This window comes from Lepisma saccharinum, chromosome 13 (assembly GCF_977018435.1).
Source record: "Lepisma saccharinum chromosome 13, izLepSacc3.1, whole genome shotgun sequence".
NCBI lineage: Eukaryota > Metazoa > Arthropoda > Insecta > Zygentoma > Lepismatidae > Lepisma > Lepisma saccharinum.
Genome location: NC_139241.1, coordinates 85,403,394 through 85,423,663, shown reverse-complemented (window position 1 = coordinate 85,423,663; position 20,270 = coordinate 85,403,394). Strand labels below are relative to the sequence as shown.

Below are 20,270 nucleotides of genomic sequence, written 5' to 3'. Positions count from 1 at the left end.
TTTTATAAAGGATTTCGAGTTGGTAAAAGTTATTCAACACGTAAAACTTTTCCATAGTAATGTTTTTATGCGGTTAAGAGTCATAATTTCCATGAGGGTAGACGGGGACGTTTGTCCGCAGTCTAATGAGTGCATGTCTCTTTCGCAAAACTAAAGTTGGCTTCGATTCCGAGCATAATTAACGTAGTGTACCTCGCAAAATAGGACAAGCTACCCGCATTGCAGCACGTCGTGCTTCTCTGCTTATTACGTCGAAACTAATACTGCGAGTTTTGGCAGATAATTGCAGCCTTTTTTGCTCTCTTGTTTCCTGTAGCATGTTCCGTTACTGCTCGCGTTAATGCCTTAACGCGTTCGTGTTGATGTTCGCGAAACTATGTCCTGTCCGTGCCTCTTCCCAGGGGAGAAATGTTTTCGGCCATCAGAAAGCTCCGATGCGACATTACAGTTCTCTGGACAGACGTGGGGCGAAAAGTGTTACGGCACTTTGGCAGGCCAGTTCAGTTCTGTTAAATTTTTGGGTTCGTACTAACAGTTTCAAAAAGATTAGATGCAATGTGCGAGAAAGTCCTTGCTTGAGGGAAAGGGGGTACAGTGGGATGCATAAGAATTACCAAGCAAATTGTCCCCCATCATGTTTATTATTCTTAATTTACGCAATGAGAGCTTCAGAAATTGAAACAAATCAAACGCCAAACACGTTTTTGACAACCTCTGCACCAGCATACGTAAAAATACAGAATGATGAAAAAGAAGAATTAATGGAAATAGTCGTGGAAAATTTGCGGAGCAATACTTGTACATCCCACTGTATCATCCGCACCATCACTATACTGTGTTCGAGGAGTCTTTGGAGCAAAGCAGTGCGCGAAAACGGCTGGTAGTTGCACCGCGTTGCCATTTCAGAATCACTTGAGCTACGAGCCAGCCCTATTTTTGCCCGATTATTCTTTGACGCTGTTTTACCTGCGTGGAGTTGTCTGCCAACGAGATCTGCTGCCTTTGAAGCACCGATGTCGTCGACGGTGCCTAGGGAGGAGATGCATATTACCTCATTATCTGACACGGCGAACGCAGACGCGAATGACTCCCGAAATCCAAAGGAACGAACAAAGCGCGATTGAAATATCAACTAATAGGAGAATTGTTACCAATAAACTCCCCAAGTTTTGCATGGCCTCCTTCTTGCTATTCTCTGTACGCAGGTATCTGTTACACTACCACATTCCGTTTTAATGTGATTGCCGTGTCATTTTTATCTAAACAAGCTAACGACGTGTAGTTTTTTCTAGTTCCGTGATTTATATGTACTCTTCCCAGACACGGTTTCGTCTGAAAACTATCACGAACTAACGCATCACACTTTTCCTTTACATATAGTCAGTTTTTTTAAAAAAAGGTGCCTACCTCCTTCAATGAAGCTCGTTGAAAGTTTGAACCGGGGTGTTGTGAGAGGCGCACAGTAGAGATGTACTGTATACTTACGTCAAAATATGTAGGTCAAGTGAGTTCAGAGGCGTAGATTTGTTCGCTTGCGGTGTGAATAGAAATCTCCCACAACTCGTAAGGAATCCTTAACAAAATACCAATTCTGTCTCAACTAGCGAAACTCTTCTGTCATTAACTGTTGCTAAGCTCAGACAACCGTCTTCCTACGAAAAGTTATATTTGCCATGTTTCCACTTCTCTGTTCTAGTGGGGAATTTACAATCCATTACTATGAATACATATGTCGTTGTATTTAGTACAATTATACCTAACGCCTATCTTTTATTTTCTTATTGTCCGACATAAGTTTCCAATTCTTCAAACCTTCTTTCTACTCCTCATTACTCAATTCTGTACAATTTCTTCAGTAATATGTTTCAATAGATGTAAATAATGCACGACAGTCTTTCATCAAAGATCCTCCACTGTTCCAATTCATTATCCTAGTTGGAAACATCGTAATTTTTCAAACATGTCTACCTGATTACATATTTCCTTGAATACATCAACGTTATCAATTGAGGTTAAAAACATTCAAGCAGTAAATTAATGTTGTAACTGTTTCTACAAATATACTTATTTGCGCGCATATAAACTTGTTAGAGGAAGATAATCATCACTTCCTCCTGACATCCATGGCTTTTCATGAAGGTATTGTCTACATTTATTTATTCATATTCTTGGTAGACACATCACTTGTCAAGTAAAATAATAACCATGTGTATAATCTACTGGATAATTCCATTTCTCAGTCCTACTAGATACAATACATTGGCATAAATCAATCATGTATATGCAGAGTATATTATTAACTGAACAAATTTTTAAATAATAGCACGCAGAAATAATTCTTGTACTTTTTCACATCAGTAGTTACAAAGAAGTTTCAACATCATCAGTTCCATTTAATGCGTATATATTAAAATATTCCACCTGTATTTAAAGTACAAGGAATAACAACATTTCTTGATGTCTGCTTTAACAAAGCCTTTCATTTGTACGAAACTTACGTAAACGTCACTTTTTGCCCCTAAGCTAACCGTGACGAAAGAAAGAATGATGGTTAGATGCACTCAAACCTAAGAAAATCGACGGTAAGATCGTGTTGCCACAGATTAATTGCAATCATGACGCATAGAGAATCGTCAATACAATTTTAATATTTGAACAGAGCCACACTTCATGATCAATTCGCATTTGTTTGCCGTGCTTTTGATTTCACTGTATCGACTACCGTGCCATCTGATAGGAAGAGTGAAACAATAGCTTTGCGCATAGTTATTGCCATGTAGAATTGCTTATAATGACGTATTTTTAGCGAGCAATGACCATGCCCCTGATGATTATGGATAAACCTAATTCTATAAACTTGTAAAAAATCTAAGCGCTAAAAGTTCTGTTGAGCTAGCAAAAGATTCACGAAAGTGAAATCTAATATTTTCACGATTGCCATGGCTGGAAAGAAAGAGCTCCCAGGGCCAAATCTGCAAACGCGAAATTGGATATCGAACTGGAAGCACCTGTAACCAGTTCTCCAGAAATGATTGATGATTCCGGTCCCCATTTTTAATGCGAGGCATGGCAGGGCCTTGTAATCGTGTAAATTTATGGCCGGGGTCGGGAAGAAGATAAAAGAAATGGACGAAGAGTCAAGTGGGCGCCTTTACTGGGAGTTCGCGCAAGATCCTGCCTTTGGCCAGACGTCGAAAGCAACATGCTAATTACACGAAAACATCTCATCTCTGAAACACAGATCGCTACACTCGCTCGCGGCACGAAGAGAGTGGATTCGCAACGAACGTGCTGAAGAATCTCATTGGTTTTACTCACCGTATCCAGATCCGCATGCGTTACGAGTCTAAATCAGAGCTCATAATTACCCAGAACCCCCCGCGAGATAAGTCGAGGGTCAACGAGCGAATAATCATCATCTTTTAACTCCACCAGCGAGGTCTTGTGCCCAAATGTCTAATGGCGCGAGGCCACACAAAAGTAGTGAATACTCTGTGCTTGATACGATAGTACTGTTATCAAAAGTGCTTATCTTGGGGATATTCTAAGATTATATCAAGAGGGGTAATCTCCTGTTTCTACTAAATGCACGGCCATGAAAATAAGCGGCTGGGCAGAATTGCGCTGTTGCAACATGTGGAAAAAGCAAGGCGGGGAGCAGAGACAAAAGTTGCTGGTTCCTGTGCACTGTGTGACAACGTCAACCGCATTGCGTTGCCTAGGTCGAGCGTCAGACAGACCTCTCTCCGGGACACTTTCGTGTCATTCCTGACCTATCGAGCAAATACTGTCAGCTTGTATCATATGAATTACAAAGACCAATTCTACAACGAGAACCTTTTAACACACGGGGCTGTGCAACAGAGCGAACTTCTGCCACCCGCCTAATTTCATGGTCGTTCGTTTCAAGGTTTATCAGCACAAAAAAAAAAAAAAAAAAAAAATTAAGATCCATTTCTTGAAGAAACTGAAATTCTCACTTTCGGTTGAAGGAAAATACTTTAACAATAGGAAATAATGGACAGAGCAGAATATGCTTTGTGTTACATCAAAGTTTTCAATCTTCGCTATCTTTTCCAGAACTTACCTTGCACTATAATGGTTCTAGGAAAAAAAAACATTATATTTGCCTCCCACTGTACAAATACCACATTGCATTCTCTTAGTTGAATTGGCACTTTGAGTACGAAAGTGAATCATGACATTTGGCAATGTAGCATAGTACAGTAAATACAAAGCAACTAAAGCGTTCATGCAGATTAACGATTGAAATCAACCAATATTTACAGTTCCTGTGGTCGAGCCCGATGTTACAATGTTAATTTACCCTCATCCACTGCTTTAAAGAATAAATGTATTCTGCTGTTTACACCAACTCTGAGCACATATCGTCTAGAACATTCGAACTACACGCTAGCCGGGAAATGAATGTACAAGCAAATGTCCGGTCGGGGTAGATTTGTGTTTCAATGTTAGTGACAGTGTTTTTTAAGTTTTTTTCTATTAACATGCAATCTATAGTGGATTGATGACGTGGTGTTAGCAAACACATTAGCCAGTCTCTCTTTCTCAGGAGCCAGCATTGTATATAAGTTTGCAAATACGGGCTATGAAAGCCACGAATCCAACTAAGATAAAGTTACACAATTTGAAATATGGTATTAAAAACATTTAATTTATTAATAAATACAAGATTGGATTAAAATCCATTCTTGCACTGGACTGGCTTTCCTAAAGCACACCTAACTGGTAACAGAATGAATAACTATGAAATACATTCTAATATATGGCAGACTACCATATCGCTGCAGATTTTAAAATTCGAAAAGCAACAGTGAAAGAAATTATAATGGAATAAATGTTATTCTGATACAGAAAACACAAAAGTTTTAAAAAAATACATATTGCGCTCGTTATTTTTTTAAAAATAGTAATAGAAATTCCCATAAGAACTCTTGAATTTAAAAAAATATAATTTAGAACTGAATTTGAAAATTCAGGTGCCAAGTGACAATTTTCAGGCACCATGACGATTGGGCGCCCTGCAGATATAGAGTGTTACAATACACAAGAAACAGGAATCAAATCGGACAATCAGTACCAAACATTTTAACTTAAGTATCACTTCAAGTGATAAACTGTACACGAGTTTATTATTTAGGACGAGAAGAAAACAACTGATGTCAGGAAATGACCATTTCTGCGTACAGTTTCGAGTGTTCGGTTGTGACAGCATTGTATTTACATAGTGCAACACTATCGTGCAATTTCCGCATATAAATATTCGCTTCGCGTCCTGATTACGTCAGAGAACAAAACACGAGTTTTCCTGTGGCATGCTTCCGCGTAACTGTGTTTCAGCCATGGAGTAAAGAAATTACTAGAATATTATATTTAGTTGGAACGTTCATATACGTTTGCAGAAGTTCGTATAATGGTTCTAGTTTAAAGTTCAGAAACGAGCACATCTTTCCTATTTCGCTCTTGCCACCAGATGGCATGACCATCGCATTTATAGGTTAAAATCCATTTGCAAATTCTATATCTTCTCGTAAATATTTTCTCCGAGAGATGAAGATTCCAGTGAATTGCAAGTTACATTGATTTGCAACTCGCAATAAAAAAAAGTGCCATTTGAAACTGCTCACCAGGTGGCAGTTCGCAACGTAACCGTATACGCACAAACTTTACGTGTGATATATATCAAGTTTACGACGATGATCAACGTCTCAGTGTTGATATCCCAACGTGACGTCATACTCGATTATGGCACTCGCATGATTCTGTCATCTATTGCGAAAGTAAAAGGCACACCATGATTTCAACCTAATTTTCTTTACGAATGCGGCTGTAATTCGCCATCTTCCGCCTGCTAAGGTAAATAACAAAGACCCAGGGGATATCAAAACGGCTCCAATGAATCGTACGAGGCGAAAAATGTGTGCATTGACATCAGAATGGCCGGCGAAACACTTTATGGAGGTATTAGTGCCTATAGAGGTGAAACTAAGTGTGTATAAACAAGGATTTTCTTCCACACTGTTTACTCGAAAGTGCACCGCTACCATGGCAACCAACGAACGAAGAATTGTAAGGAATTGCCCATTTGTGCAGGCTCCAACTTGCCGTTACCACAAAATGGAGGGAAGGTGAATGGAATGATTCTTTTTTGGTACAATAGCACCCAAAGGAATCGATTCATTTCGTTGAACTGCGCCGAGGGTGGACCAGAGAAACAATTTCTTCTAGCCGTTCGGAAAAAAATAGACGTGCCAACGAGATACTCAGGAGGAAAAGAAGAAGCTTTAGAGCACTATATGGGGTGAGGCTGTGCAGCGACGTTCGTATTAGAACTCTCTTTGGCCAAGCTTTCCTAAGAAGCGGAACGTTACGTACATGAGATATGTGGTGAAAATTGTTATGCTCACGCACGGGCCATAGTGAAAATCCAATGTTTTCGAATAGAGAAAGAACAGGGAACAGAAATGAGGCAGGAGAGAGGGAGAAAAAAACAACACACTGAGATTAAGAAAAAGAAAGATCCTCGAGGGAGAGAGAGGTGGGGGTGATAAAAAATGAAAGCGATAGAAAGAAAGGAGGAAAACGACAACACAGTGAGAAAGGGAAGAGAAATAAAAGAAGGTCATGAACTAGAAGAAGAGGGAGAGAAAGGAGAAAAGTGGAGGAAAGAAATTGGTAATAAAAGAAATAATAGACAGAAGAGGGAATAAGCTAGAAAAGTAGATTTGAAGGTTGAGAAAAAGAGAGGCGAAAATCTAGGAGAGAAACAAACGTAAAAGAGTTAGGGCCCACACCCAAAGACTAAAGAGTAACGTTTACAAATATGATAAAATCCCAGAACAAAGTTGCCAAGAAAAACCCACTGTGCATGCTACCAAGATTCACTTTTTTACAATCCAATTTAGAAAAATTGAGCATGAAATGTTTTCCGCCATCAGTAAATCAGGAAACACGTTGCGACATCATGTGGTGTCAGCAAGATCCTCCAACATGAAAAGACAATGGTATATTTGGGATGATGGTACAGTCACGGACACTTCTGGATTATAACGATTCTATTGAAAGTCAATTGTATCCTTAAACAGTTCAGAAGTTACCAGGTACTAGGATATCAAACTTCCCCTACGCGGAAGCTTTTGACTGCAAAGCAACTTTCTCGTGACGTACAACCAAATTATATTCCTTATTTGCGGTTGTAACTCACGCGTCACTCCAGCGACCAATGAGCGCGCTTCTACGTACCGTTGCTCAACCTAATAACACCTTGGAACTTTATGACTCAAAGAAAGTGTGCAAGGGCAACGTGCAGTTGTGGAAAAGTTATTGCAAGCGTGTTCTGGGCGGAATTTTCAGCTTCTACACAGGGAGCAGCAATCCAATAAAGTGAGACAAGCAGAACACAAAGAAGAGAATGGTTCTGGCGCAGAAGCAAACCAACATATCTGTTATCTTCCGGCCGGCTGTTGTTGGTGAGTAATAGCCCTTCTACGAGTCTCGACCCGGAGAGAAATAATGACTCGTTCAAAGGTCTGGAACGTTCCTCGAGGTACGAGAGCAGACTTGGGCCTTTTTCGATTCCATTTCCGTTACGAGGAGAAGCACTTTTAACCCTGCAGAAGCCCCTCCCACGCAGTTGAGTTCTGGAAAGACACAGACGATCATTCTATGGGCATTGTTCCGGCAAGAGCTCTGAAATTTATTAGCCATATTTATCGCATTGATAACTCATGATATGTGTATACGAAAGATTTGTGTCATGCGTAACGATTCAAAATGCCATTTTTTGTTAAAAGCCATTTTGCGAAAAGTAGCATTCAAAACACACATGTATTTTACATTTGTTACCACTGCAGTATGTGTTTCTTATGTAATAGTGAGAGTCAGGGGCGTAACTATACCGCGTTTGTTACAACCTGTCCCGGTTCCCGCGCTAGCTGATGGCTGGCTTTTCTCAGTGCTGGAGAAAATCAAAGCCAGGCAGCCAATTAAAATACGCAACGTGGCAACAGCGTCTACGTAAGCGCCTCTCTTCTGGCTTCCATTCGCTCCTCGCTGTCCAGCAGACGATTTTTTCCTCGTTTCTCATTGGCACCGAAACTGTCGAGCGCTCCCTAGCGCGGGAAACGGGACAGGTTCTAACAAACGCGGTATAGGCTGGGGCAACCGGGGCGGTGCCCCAGGGCCCTCGATGGAAAAGGGCCCCGAAAGATCCGGAAGACTGTAATGGGTTTTACTGGCCTATCGTTTTGTTAAGACTGGCCCACTCCAGGCAGATTATAGTGACGTGTGAGCCCAAGGCAGGTGGTTTCGCATAAATGCACGTGCAATAATTATGCAACGATTTATCATTATGCTAATGAAAGGTAAAATTATGCTAGGTTTAACACCATTGTGCTAGGTCTGCAACTCGGGCTGGGAAATAGGTGTTCACGAGCAACTGATTTGTAAAGACAAATAAATCATCATAAATTCAGGATAATTACATTTATTTACCCACCCTATATGCTATAAGCATTTTTTGTATTCGTAGATCTAGCCATAGCAAAAATCGATATCTGCCCTGGGGCTCCCAGAAGTCTCGCTACGCCGCTGGTGAGAGTTAAAAATGATAGCTTATTTTTATCACCTACAGCTAGTGATCATTATTTCCGGGTTAATCTTGTTTCTTTGTGGATAGTCTTTGAATGATTGGCTATGAAGAATTTAGATTTTATGTCGACTAAGAACTATAAATCTCCATTTAAAAGACAATGAAATGAATACCTTTTCCTTTATCACACTTTATCGTTTGGAAGTCTGGGCCAAAGATTACAATTGGTTTACACCCATCTGTGGTTTGCCACAATGTGCAAACTAATCTTTTTAATGGTTATATACTATTGCAAGCTAATTTCCTATACATGCTCAGTTGCTCCCAACAAAGCAATTAAGTATTACCGTGCAAATTGTCCAACACCATGTACGTGCACTTTATTTGACGCAATAAGAGCTTCAAGAATTAAAAGAAAACTCAAAACAAGCTGTTGACAACTTATGCACCAGCCTACATAAAAATCCATCGCTTAAAAACACATAGGATGTAAGAGAAAAATTAATGAAAATAGTCAATGACAATTTGCCGAGCAATACTAGTGGGTCCCACTTTACTATACAAATAATTTGTACTATTATTATAATGAATGAATATAATAATGTATAGAACTGTATTTTGTAACTCACCAGGGAAACATACTATTTTTTTCTGATTTGAATGCGTGTTTGTAAAATTGAAGCGTTTTAGCGATTTTTAATTAATAATAATAATAATAATAATAATAGTCTTTATTAAAGCAGGGGTGTTTCGGCCTCTTGGGCCGCTCTTACAATTAAGTCTTGTCTACACGAAAGTGAAAAATACTGAAAAAGATTTAATACTTATTTGTAAGTCAGTTTATGACATTGTAAACTTGTATAGATTTTTAAAAATTCATGTTTTAAAGGAAATATTTGTAGCACCGAAAGGGAGTTTTCACTATGAGGGATCGTGGGGTGGGAAATAGGGCAATTTCTCAGTTACACCTTCACGTAACACACTAGAACTAACAACAAAGGAACTGACATTGAAGGTTGTGAAAATACACAGCCCGCCCTTACCAACGCCGTATTTATTCAGAGGAAGCGTCCCGCATATAAACTAAAGTGAAACGAAGTTACAAAGTAGTCCTTGCTCTGATGAAAAATGTCCCAAACTTTCACGGAAAGTTTGCTAAAGTGCGCGAGGATAGCGAAGAAGCAACTTCGAGACGTAAATTACGATCTTCTTTTGTTTTAACTTCACGGGGAGAACTTTGAGAAAGATGCAGGTGTAGGGAATCGAGAATTATCGCTCTCCGCCTTGGAATTTACTGAGTCTTAAGATCTGGGAAACGGCGGGTTTTTTAACTCTGTTGTTCCTCTTTGTTTTCTGTAATTCCATCGATGCCAATGCTCTTCAACTGTAGGAAGATTCACGTAACTAAGCTCACATTAAGAACTTTTACATTAGCATAGTTGGCTGATAAGAATATGTTTACTAAATAAACCAGGATTGTGTTACGGTAAACATATTCGTTGGTTTCTATATTTTATATCTCGCCTTCCCTACTGAATGAATGACAATCAGTGCGGGGCGGGCGTAGGATGTGGCCTTTTGGGGCGCCCTGCTCTGGGATGCCAGAATGGGGTTCAGGATTTGTCAATCAGGTTCTGTGACTAAATGGTGAAAATAATTTGTATAGAACAGCTGCTATAGATATCAGAACCGCTCTGGAAAGCCAGAACGGAATCCACTGTGACTTATGACACAGGATTATGCATGCCTGTCTCACTGCCAGAGGAAAGTTATTAAAAATGTTATTAATACTGTTCTACCATGTAAACACAAGAGTCGAAATCAGAAACCGTACAATAATGGAAAATGTTATATTTACACTATACACAAATTGTTAAAAGAAATGTACATGTAATGTCACTCAGGAGGTTCATGTCCTCTGTTCTGGATCCCAGAACAGATATTATATCACATAATGTATTGTATACACCAATTATGTCATGTATATATTCCTATGTATAGCATTGTAATTTATTATTATACCTATTATAAAATGCAATCAAATTGTAATAGAGAAAATAAAGTCGAGGGAACATTCAACTGACTCCTGGTATAGTTTTAGGAATCAGGATAATAAGATCATACCCTCGAATGTATGCGGGAGGAAGCGGGCTTACTTCGTGGGGTTCCTCCCCCCCCCCAATTTTAGTACAAACGTGTGTCTCAGGGTTACCATCTACTGTGCCTAAAATTTTCTACTGTTATAATCCATTATAAATAATCATCTGTGCTTATGCCTACATTTTAAAAGAAAGAGGACAGAAAATTATACATAAAAAATAAAAAATTGTTTTGTGCCCCTGTTTTCTTTCTGCTGCTGTAATTCAGCTTATTCAAGGCGGCGACCAGGAGGGGGGGCAGGGGCACTCCCGAGGAAATGGTGAAATTGTAGCGATATTTTATTAAAAATAATATTGTTGTCTGCGATTTACAGGCTGTCAGTTACAGCAACTAACTGCCTTGTCTAACAAATTAATGAGAGAACGTTTTCACAAGAGACAGTAGAATCAAGTTGACTGTCGGTGTGTGAAAAGGGATTGGGAAGGTAAGAAATTAGCCATTTCCCGACGAGGTCGAGAAATTTTCGGAATTTCTTGACGTGGTGAAAATCTCGAATTCTATACAATATTTTCTTCTTAAGTGATTGTTTTGACTTCTGGAATAAAGACTATTATGTTGAAGAAATTTCAGGCACTTGTAGTGCAGAAAATACCTACAATTTACTGCTTTTAAATTTAAATACGATGCTTTGGAATTTCAAAAGTTAGGAAATAATTTCCCGAATTTGTGATCTTACCTTGTCACTTTATTAAATTGCTTATTGTTAAAATATCCTTCGGCATGTAAAAATATGGATCACGAAGGAGAGCAGGTTAAATGGTCTCTGTCTGATGTCTGTGTATCGTTAAAAATTACAAAAAGACAAATAACAGTTCATCAACAAAGTGATAGACGTTTATGGAAAGGAAGCAAAGCGAATCTAGTTTCTATGGAAATAGCGGACTCAAGTATGAACTTGTCAACAACGCCAAAGTATTTTCAATTCAATTTCAATTTTATGATTTGAACATTAATAATAATAAAAGATAAAATATAAGTTTCTTTGACTGAAGGGTAAGAAATGAATTCTTACTTTCCCTTCCCCCGATATAAAACATCTTGCGGCCGCCCTTGACATCACCATTGATATCACTGGTCTACATATGAAATATTTTTTTCTGCTGACTTAGATATTTTAACTGATTCTATGTAATTTGAGGTCGCTGATTCCAAATATGTAGTCAGAAAAAGTGTATCACGTCACAATTTTTCACAAATCAAATTTGAAAATTTTCACAATATTATAATACTGGGCTAAACGCCAACAATTTTCCATATAGATATCTGCATATAATGAAATTATAAGACTGCAAACATAGGTGGCGTAGCTGATAACAGGTATTAAGTTGCATTGTTTCACAAGTCACATTTCCAAATTTTCAGAAAATTATATCTGGCTACATTCCAACAGCACTTGCAAAGAGATTGCGTCATAGTCAGATGTCCATGCAGAGTATCACGTCACGTTGTTTACAAACATACGTTTCTATTTTCTCAATAGGGAGTTCTTAATGGACAAAAAGTTTTAAGCAATTCCGGCAAATTGATTAATTTGTTTCACGAGCACATACAGTCAACACCTGATGCCTGTAATTATGCTAAACTTAACATACACCACAGAATAGCACAACATACATACCTACTTAGGCAAAAAAAAATGTTTCTTTGATTTTCTGGAGTAGGTGGACTCAGGAACGTCACTCTGCAAGCACCAGCAATAGTCGGCCATCATGTTTTCATTCCATCTCCCCTGATATCGGTGCTCCATGATTTTTATGTCTTGGTGGAAGCGTTCGCCCTGTTCTTCACTTACAACACCAAGATTGGACGGAAATACATCTAAGTGGCTGTGCAGGAAATGAAGTTTGACACTCATATTTACTCCTAACTTTTGAAACGTCACCAACAGATTTTCAACTAGAACCTCGTAGTTGTGCGCGCTGAAGTTTTCAAGAAAGTTTGTAATGACATCAGAAAGGGCACACCATGCATCTTTCTCTGTGCGGTTCATTGTTTGTAAGAATTCTTCATCTTTCATTAGCATCCTTATCTGAGGACCATCGAAAATACCTGCTTTTACTTTCTCATGCGTCAATGCAGGAAATTTTGAGCAAATGTATTTAAAGCAAGCCCCATTCTTATCCAGAGCTTTTACATACTGCTTCATTAATCCCAACTTAATGTGCAGTGGAGGAAGTAACACTTTCTTAAGATCAACAAGCGGCTTGTTCTGGATGTTTTTCGCCCCGACTTCAAAGCTTTTCCTGGAGGGACACAGTCTTCATACCCAATGTTCGTTCCTTGCTCGACTGTCCCACAAACAGAAAAAGCATGGATATTTCGTGAAACCTGCTTGTTGACCAAGTAACATTGAAATGACCTTGAGATCTCCGCACACAAGCCAACTGTCATTTGCATACTTTATCTCTCGAAGCAGTTCTTTAATTGTTTCGTAGCTTTACTTCAAATGTACGGAGTGGTCAACAAGAATGGATGCTAACTTATTGCCATTATGCATCAACACACACTTCAAACTCCTCTTCGAGCTATCAATAAAAATCCTCCATTCTTCTGCATTATACGCACATCCCATAGCTTCAATTAGTCCCTTCACATCTGTACAATAGACAAGTTCTTCGTCCCTTTGAAAATATCTTAGATGCCTCTCTCTCTGTCCCGACACATGAAGGTTGTTCCAGACGTTAACATACGTATTTCTTTCCTTTAGTCTACACAGGTCCTGCATACTTTATGAGGTGGCCAGGATTTATCTTGGTCACCCAATTTAATTCCGAAATATGCACTATATGCTTTCCTTACAAAGTCAGTAATATTTGTCTTTTGTTTTGGGGTTAACAATGCTCGAATAACTGATTGAAATAATATTCATCTTGTGACCTCTTTACGGACTACGTTGTTTCATTGCTCTAAATATACATCCCTAATCTTAGATAATTTTCTATTTTCCTCCGAAACCTGACGTGATAGAAAAAAACGGATTTCGGTTTTGGATTTAACACCCTCGAATTACTAAAGAACAACCATCAGCCTCCAGTCAGCAAAATGGACGTAGACCGGTGTATTCCTAAGGCTGGACGCTTACTAGGACCTAAGCGATGCGAAACTGAGCGGATCGGAAGACGTTCTGGAAGCGACATTGAGAGAAGTACACATAATACATGACAGGCCCACCTCAGGGAAATCCACCTTTATAGGTAGCCTACCCAAAGACATAATGTTCCTAGCAGAAGCTGTAACCAAAATGAACCAGACTGCAGGACAACTTGCCTTAACAGTAGTAATTAATTGATATCGCACGTCGGCATCTCGATATTAGTAAATTCAGTGAACTTACGTGCCGCGAATTATTAACTAGCGTTCATTAAGTTCCTGAAATTAACCACAGATTCGAAGTTGCAAGAGAAATTAGATTTCCCGTCCGTTGCGGTAAACTTTGGGGATTTCCGAACGGCAGTAGATTGTTTTTGCTTCATGTCTTAACAACACTGCATATCCCGATCTCCATTTTTCATGACGAATCAGATGCATCTTGTTCGTTCCTTATTTAGATACTGCACGATATAGCAACGAAAAACAAGGAAAATGGGGAAGGCGGAATGAAGTAGAAGAAATTAGGAGGTGGAACTTCTGGTGCACACGCCCAAAGACTATGGAAGCACCAAAATCACGTGATGCTGAAATATACTCGTCGGATCAGGTTTTTCACCACCTACAGCCCTTTCGTTCCAAAACAAACACCAGAGGTCTCTGATATCCATTCCCATATCGGCCGTGGAATCTTTGTACAAATTATACGTTACCAAAGACGTTTTCTCGGAGGCTAACGTCTGAATTTAGCAAGTGGCTATTAAACGCAACGGCATGACCGAGACAGATGGGTTTCCTTCGGTTACTGGCCCTTGGCTACAAAAAGTTACAAAAACATGATGGCGAATAGTTGTTCTGGGGCTGAACTCTGTGCAATTACACTCCCACCGCTAGATGGTGCGCTTGTCGGCACCGAGAAATACCAAAAAAATACATACATGTCAGCTATTATTCTCTTTCTTAGTATCACACGAAAATAGCCATTAATAAGAATGAATCTTTGCAATTTTCATGGAGTAATAAAAAATCCTAAGTTAATGTTGCTAATATTATTTGGATCGAGAATAAAATGGACGTGTAATTCACTGAGGTAAGAAAAATTGTCTTCTCGCAATATTATTTATTCAATACAAAAATTAATGCCTGAGGAAAGTGTGATTGCTGCTTCTCTATCACTGTGATTTTACGTGACTTAAGTGATACAGTTTTTCTTTACAAATTGTGATTTCTGTTAGCGGCAGTTAGAACTGTCACAGATCCGCCCACAAAAGAGAGCTTTATTGTAATTACTTGCTATTTATAATTTCATTGATGTAGCCAACGATTGTATTTCGTCATAGCATATCTTGCAATAACAACGTACCTACAATTGCTGAACCACAGAATCCGAAGAAACCATACTGAATTATAAACTTAACTTCTTTGACTGTAGAGGACTGCCGAGCTTTATAGTCTATTAACAGAGCGAAAACATATGACAATAAGTTAATGAACGATTCAGTTCCCTGCACCAGTTAGAATTCAAATATATATTGATTCCAATAAAATGTTTGTATGTGTGTCCTAACCAGTAATTTACATTATTACTAGCAAATTAGAGAATTGTGATTCACAAATCACAATCACAAATGTGACTAACTTTCTCTCGTGGCGTCAGTGGCCTTTTTCTAGCTGTTTATCGAGTTAAAGCATTTTTGTTTGTATTTAACGTTATCTGAAGGAGCAATCGCTTAATGTAAGACTTGGGGGAGGCTCAATCATTATTCTTCAATTAATTCTAGATTTGTTGCCGATTTTAAAAGTCTAAACGGTGTCTGCTCATACGCATACGTGTTAGCATCTGTGGCATATTTCCAAAGAAGTTGTTCGGTCTTGTTTTACAGCGACGAAATTGCTGAAATAGAGGTGACATTTCAGCAATAGAAAGTAGAGATCGCCACAAATTCCGGATAACGGTTATCCGGATTTCAGATTATCCGAAATTCGTTTCGGATGCAACGGATAATCCGAATATCCGGCTAGAAGAGATTTGATGTAGGATTTGTAGAAAATCCGTACAGGGAAATAGGAAAATGAAGAATAAAATATATGGATAGCCCGTAAAACGAATAACGGTCCGGACAATGCACACATTAAGATATCCGCATAGAAAATTATCCGATAAAAATATCCGGATAAAATTTTATCCGTACATTGCCATCCCCAATAGAACGCATGTTGATGAGTAGCTATAGTACCTAAAAAAATCTACAGATGTAGTGTGGTGATAGCGTAAGTGAATATTTCCCAGGAGACAGGATCATTAGTCGTTATCAATATTTTCTTTCTGTGTAAAGGCTTTGCACAGTTGGAAACTAGTACAAACACTAAAGAAAGAACTACTCTAGGACGTCTAAGAAAGAAAATGTGTACTCACCAGCATCCATGGTCCTTTCTTCGCCGAACTTCTTGACCGTCTCTAGGAAGAGCACCCCGTAGGAGAACTGGAGCCCAGTGGTGAGGATGTGAACCAGGAACCCGCAGCCGCAGATGATCCACCCCCAGCCGCCCTCCGGGTAGTAGTGCTGGCGGATGGTGGAGGTTTTGACGTCGTGGCGCCGGAGGGCGGGGACCGTCTTGTGGAGGCTGTTCATCTCCCGCTCGTTGATCACTCGCACTCCGTCCAGGGACCCCTCGCCCAGGTCATCGTCGAAGTGAGCGTAGTACTTGTCCAGGCAGCGGGAGTCTGGAAGGAAAGAGTTAACAACAATCAGACTCTAAGGTAGTCACAATCGAAAGACTAACAGATTTGCCACAATCGAAAGCAGGGGTATAGTTGAAGTCCTCATTCGAACGCCACTTTACTTCACAGAAAGTTCCGAAACATCCCACCAACAGCGTCCGTTTGAGGAACTGACAGCTCTTGTCAAATCCACGTGGAGTCAACGAGATGTTGCCAATTCATTAACGTGAGGTTGTGGTTATCTTTGCTAGGTTGTGGGGTTGAGCTATTTTTTTTTTATATACAATGTGGAGACGTTGGGAGTGTAACGTCGTTGGAGTTCGTGTAGGATGTGAAAACACTGCAGGTGAAGGTGACGACAGCGCTTCTCAGAAGAACAGGTGGAGGCTTGAAACCAGATACTCGTTCGGTCGGCTTCCTTTCGAGCTTTGTCAAAGATACAGAACTGGCGTTCGAATCAGGACTTCAACTTTACCCACAGCGGGGAGAAGGGTAATGGTGCGGCACTAAAATTTACAGGAAGGATTTTTACCTTAGAATAATATAACATTCAACTTGTGTATATTGTGTTTTTCTAAAACATGTGTAAAGGTGTTTGCACCTTGCTGCAATACGTGAGATGAGGCGAGATGGGAGGGGGTAATCAGAATATATTTCCTTAGTAATTCATTTATTTTAGCTGGTTCCAAGTAACTTTTGCTTCTAGGTGCATCATATTTAATCCGTTAAATAATTAAAAGTAAGAATTTAGGAAGAGGGGATCTGGGGGGGGGGGTGCTCCATTGGTCTAGAGGGGATGGTACCACTGATCGAAAACTTAGGTTAAATCCTCTTTACGCTCAGAACCAGCACCATCTGAGGGCGTTGATGAAGTATGAAGCTTACAATGAAGGTTGATAAACGTATTTCATATAAAAAAACGATTTTTATATTCATGTACCCTTATGTACGGTGACTCCGCTTATTATTATTATTATTATTATTATTATTATTGTAACAGTTTCATGCATTGGAGACACATTCCTTCATTTTTACAGAAGAAACTACAGTACTTACGGAAATGAGTTTCTCCAAGGTTCGTCGAGGTATTTTTTTTCATCCTGGGAAATCATGTATTTTTCAAGAGAAATATCTCACCGACGCACAAGTGCCATTGCTTTCGCTACGTGAACCGGATGCTGCAATACTTTGATGACGTAACCCCCTGTCAGTGTTTCCAACCCCCCCTTTTTTAACTATGCTTGCCTACCCTAACCAAACCTAACCTTAACAGAAATGGTTCGTGGGGCTATCCGTCAGCTACCCGTGTATAATGTACAATTTGCACACATGACGAACACGATAGTAGGTTTTTTTCGGTGAAGAAGGTTGGAAACACTGCATAACCACAACGTTAGTCAAGATGTGTCCGCCATATTCTGTGTTACGGAAGCGAAGAAAGGAATAGCAAAAATTACTCTCTATGTGAAAAATTGTGTTTGTTTTCGTGTAAAAAGCATAATGGCACATTGAACTATGTTCCGCAATACACAATTGGTAAGTACGAACCATGCGAAACACAAAATATCCGATTTTAATGTGTCTCCGATCTATGAAACTGGTATTATTATTTTTCTTATACAATAACATACGAATTCGAATCTGGCTATTGAAAACGTAAATATCAAATTGTCCACGTGATTGTCCGTAATTGATAGTCAACAATCTATGTCGCATGAAATATACCCATGTCTCGATACTGATTAGTGTCCACAGAGTATATGAGTCAATATGCAGATTCAGTTTGTCTAGTTTAGTGTAGACTCTAGAGAGAAGACATGCTTATTTGGAAATGCTTTTTCGATCTAATAGCTGTGACATCATAAATCAAATAATAAAAATACCCCGAGTACATAAATCAGGAAACCAACTAAAAATGAACAACAAAAGAGCTATACGTAAGTGAACATAAAACTTGCAAAAACAAAAAAATTGAACGAAAGCAAATGATAGTTGACAGTGACATCATCCTCCCCCAGCTTGTCAACTGCTTTCTCCGAAAACTTGTTAACTAAGTGAACTTTTACTAAAATATTTAGTAATATGATTAGATGCATCTAACCGGTTCTAAATTTACTTCTTAATTACAACACTAATACACACAGCACCTCGAAATTGCAACGAATATCATTGAATATCTTCAATACTTACTCATTATATTCTTAGATGCTTTTACCACTTTACACGATTTCCATTGGATAAGATCACCACTGTGTTTCCGCCTTTAAAATAGACAAGACTTTCCACTTTTAACAATCGCCGTTCATCCTGCGTAGTTTACGAGCCGAATCGTTGCACTGCCTTTTTCTTGGCTTATGAATCACACTGTATAATTTTCAATATCCACCTAGCAAAATCACACGTCTTTGGCATATATTTTGTGACGTAAACTCACGACAAATGAATCACTACTTCAGCGCCATCTCGTAGTCTGTTCGAAGTGTGAACTTTCCCCAACTTAATACAACAAATGAGCTTTGCTGCGTTGGGGTGCTGCGTGCGTTGTGCATGCCATGGAAATGAGAATAGAATTGGATTGAACTGAGCATATTATTGGCACGCAAGCACGTTCGTTGCTCTCACAATTGATCGAATCATGAATATTGGAGAAGACTGAATACGCAACATGCAATCTTCCAGACATGCTACCGAATGCTTCTCTCTTTTTTGCACCCAAATTTAGATAATTAGAACTTGCAAACTGTGTCAGCGCCTTTGGACAGAAGATAATACAGGCCCTGCAAAGATGGCGGGGCTTTGACGTCACTCTAACATGTCACGTCGAAGAATTGTACTCCTGGGGGGAAAATGTAGATTCCGCCTTTTGAAGTAATGATTAACGTTTCACTATAATTTGCAACAGGTTTGAACAGTGGCGTGCTCAAGACCTTAGTTAGCGACATTAAAATTTAATGGAAAAAGTTAAAAATGTTGAAGGGGTTAAGGAGACGAGTTTTCGACATTTCGAAACATTGAAATAACGTGAATGTGGCCGGTTTGTTAGAATAAGACCGAAATTTTCAATTCAAAGAAAAATTGCAACTTATTTGAATAAACTTAAGAGATTTTTATTACACTAAAAACTAGTTTTCTAAAGACGCATTTTCGACAGCGTAAATAATGTAATTACAGTGAGAGGACAAAATATTTCCAAACTAAACACGGAGGCCCTGGTAACATTGTCATTCCAGAAGTGAGAGATTTAAGGAGCTAAGTAAGGCAATGAAATGTTAAGTTTTCTGTTAAATGACGGTGTGAATAGCGAGTGAATATTAAGGCCATTTAACAACGATATGTAAGAAATACATAAAATGTAATTTATTGAGACCTACTTTTAGCACTAAACCATAAAAATTACACCAGATTAAATATAAAATAATATATATAAGTATAAATGAAACAGAAAATTCACAGAAGGCAAAGAACATATCTTTGACGTCATGTTAAACCCTCCTAGTACAACCGAGAGATATCTAATTGACTCACCTTTTATGTAACCGCCTTGTGGCAACACGAATATAAGCAAATGGAAACTTCCATTGTCTAGTCTACCGTAACGACCAAACCATCTTCTACTTTGAGTGCACAAGGACATCGAAAGGAGCTTAACAAACAAAAATTACTTCTTCAATTATTATAAAGCACGAATTG

General features: G+C 39.0%; 1 protein-coding gene across 3 annotated transcripts in view; it reads right to left on the bottom strand.

Moving 5' to 3' along the window:
* Positions 1 to 20,270, bottom strand: part of LOC145997487 (monocarboxylate transporter 2-like) — a 356,030-nt gene that overhangs the window by 57,055 nt on the left and 278,705 nt on the right. For 2 of the 3 annotated variants that reach the window (XM_083134590.1, XM_083134591.1), the window contains one exon: positions 16,275 to 16,583. In XM_083134590.1, coding sequence (XP_082990716.1) covers positions 16,275 to 16,583 — 309 coding nt within the window. Of the gene's footprint in view, positions 1 to 16,274; positions 16,584 to 18,770; positions 19,105 to 20,270 lie in introns of those variants that run through there. The other variant, XM_083134592.1, reaches the window with a different exon arrangement.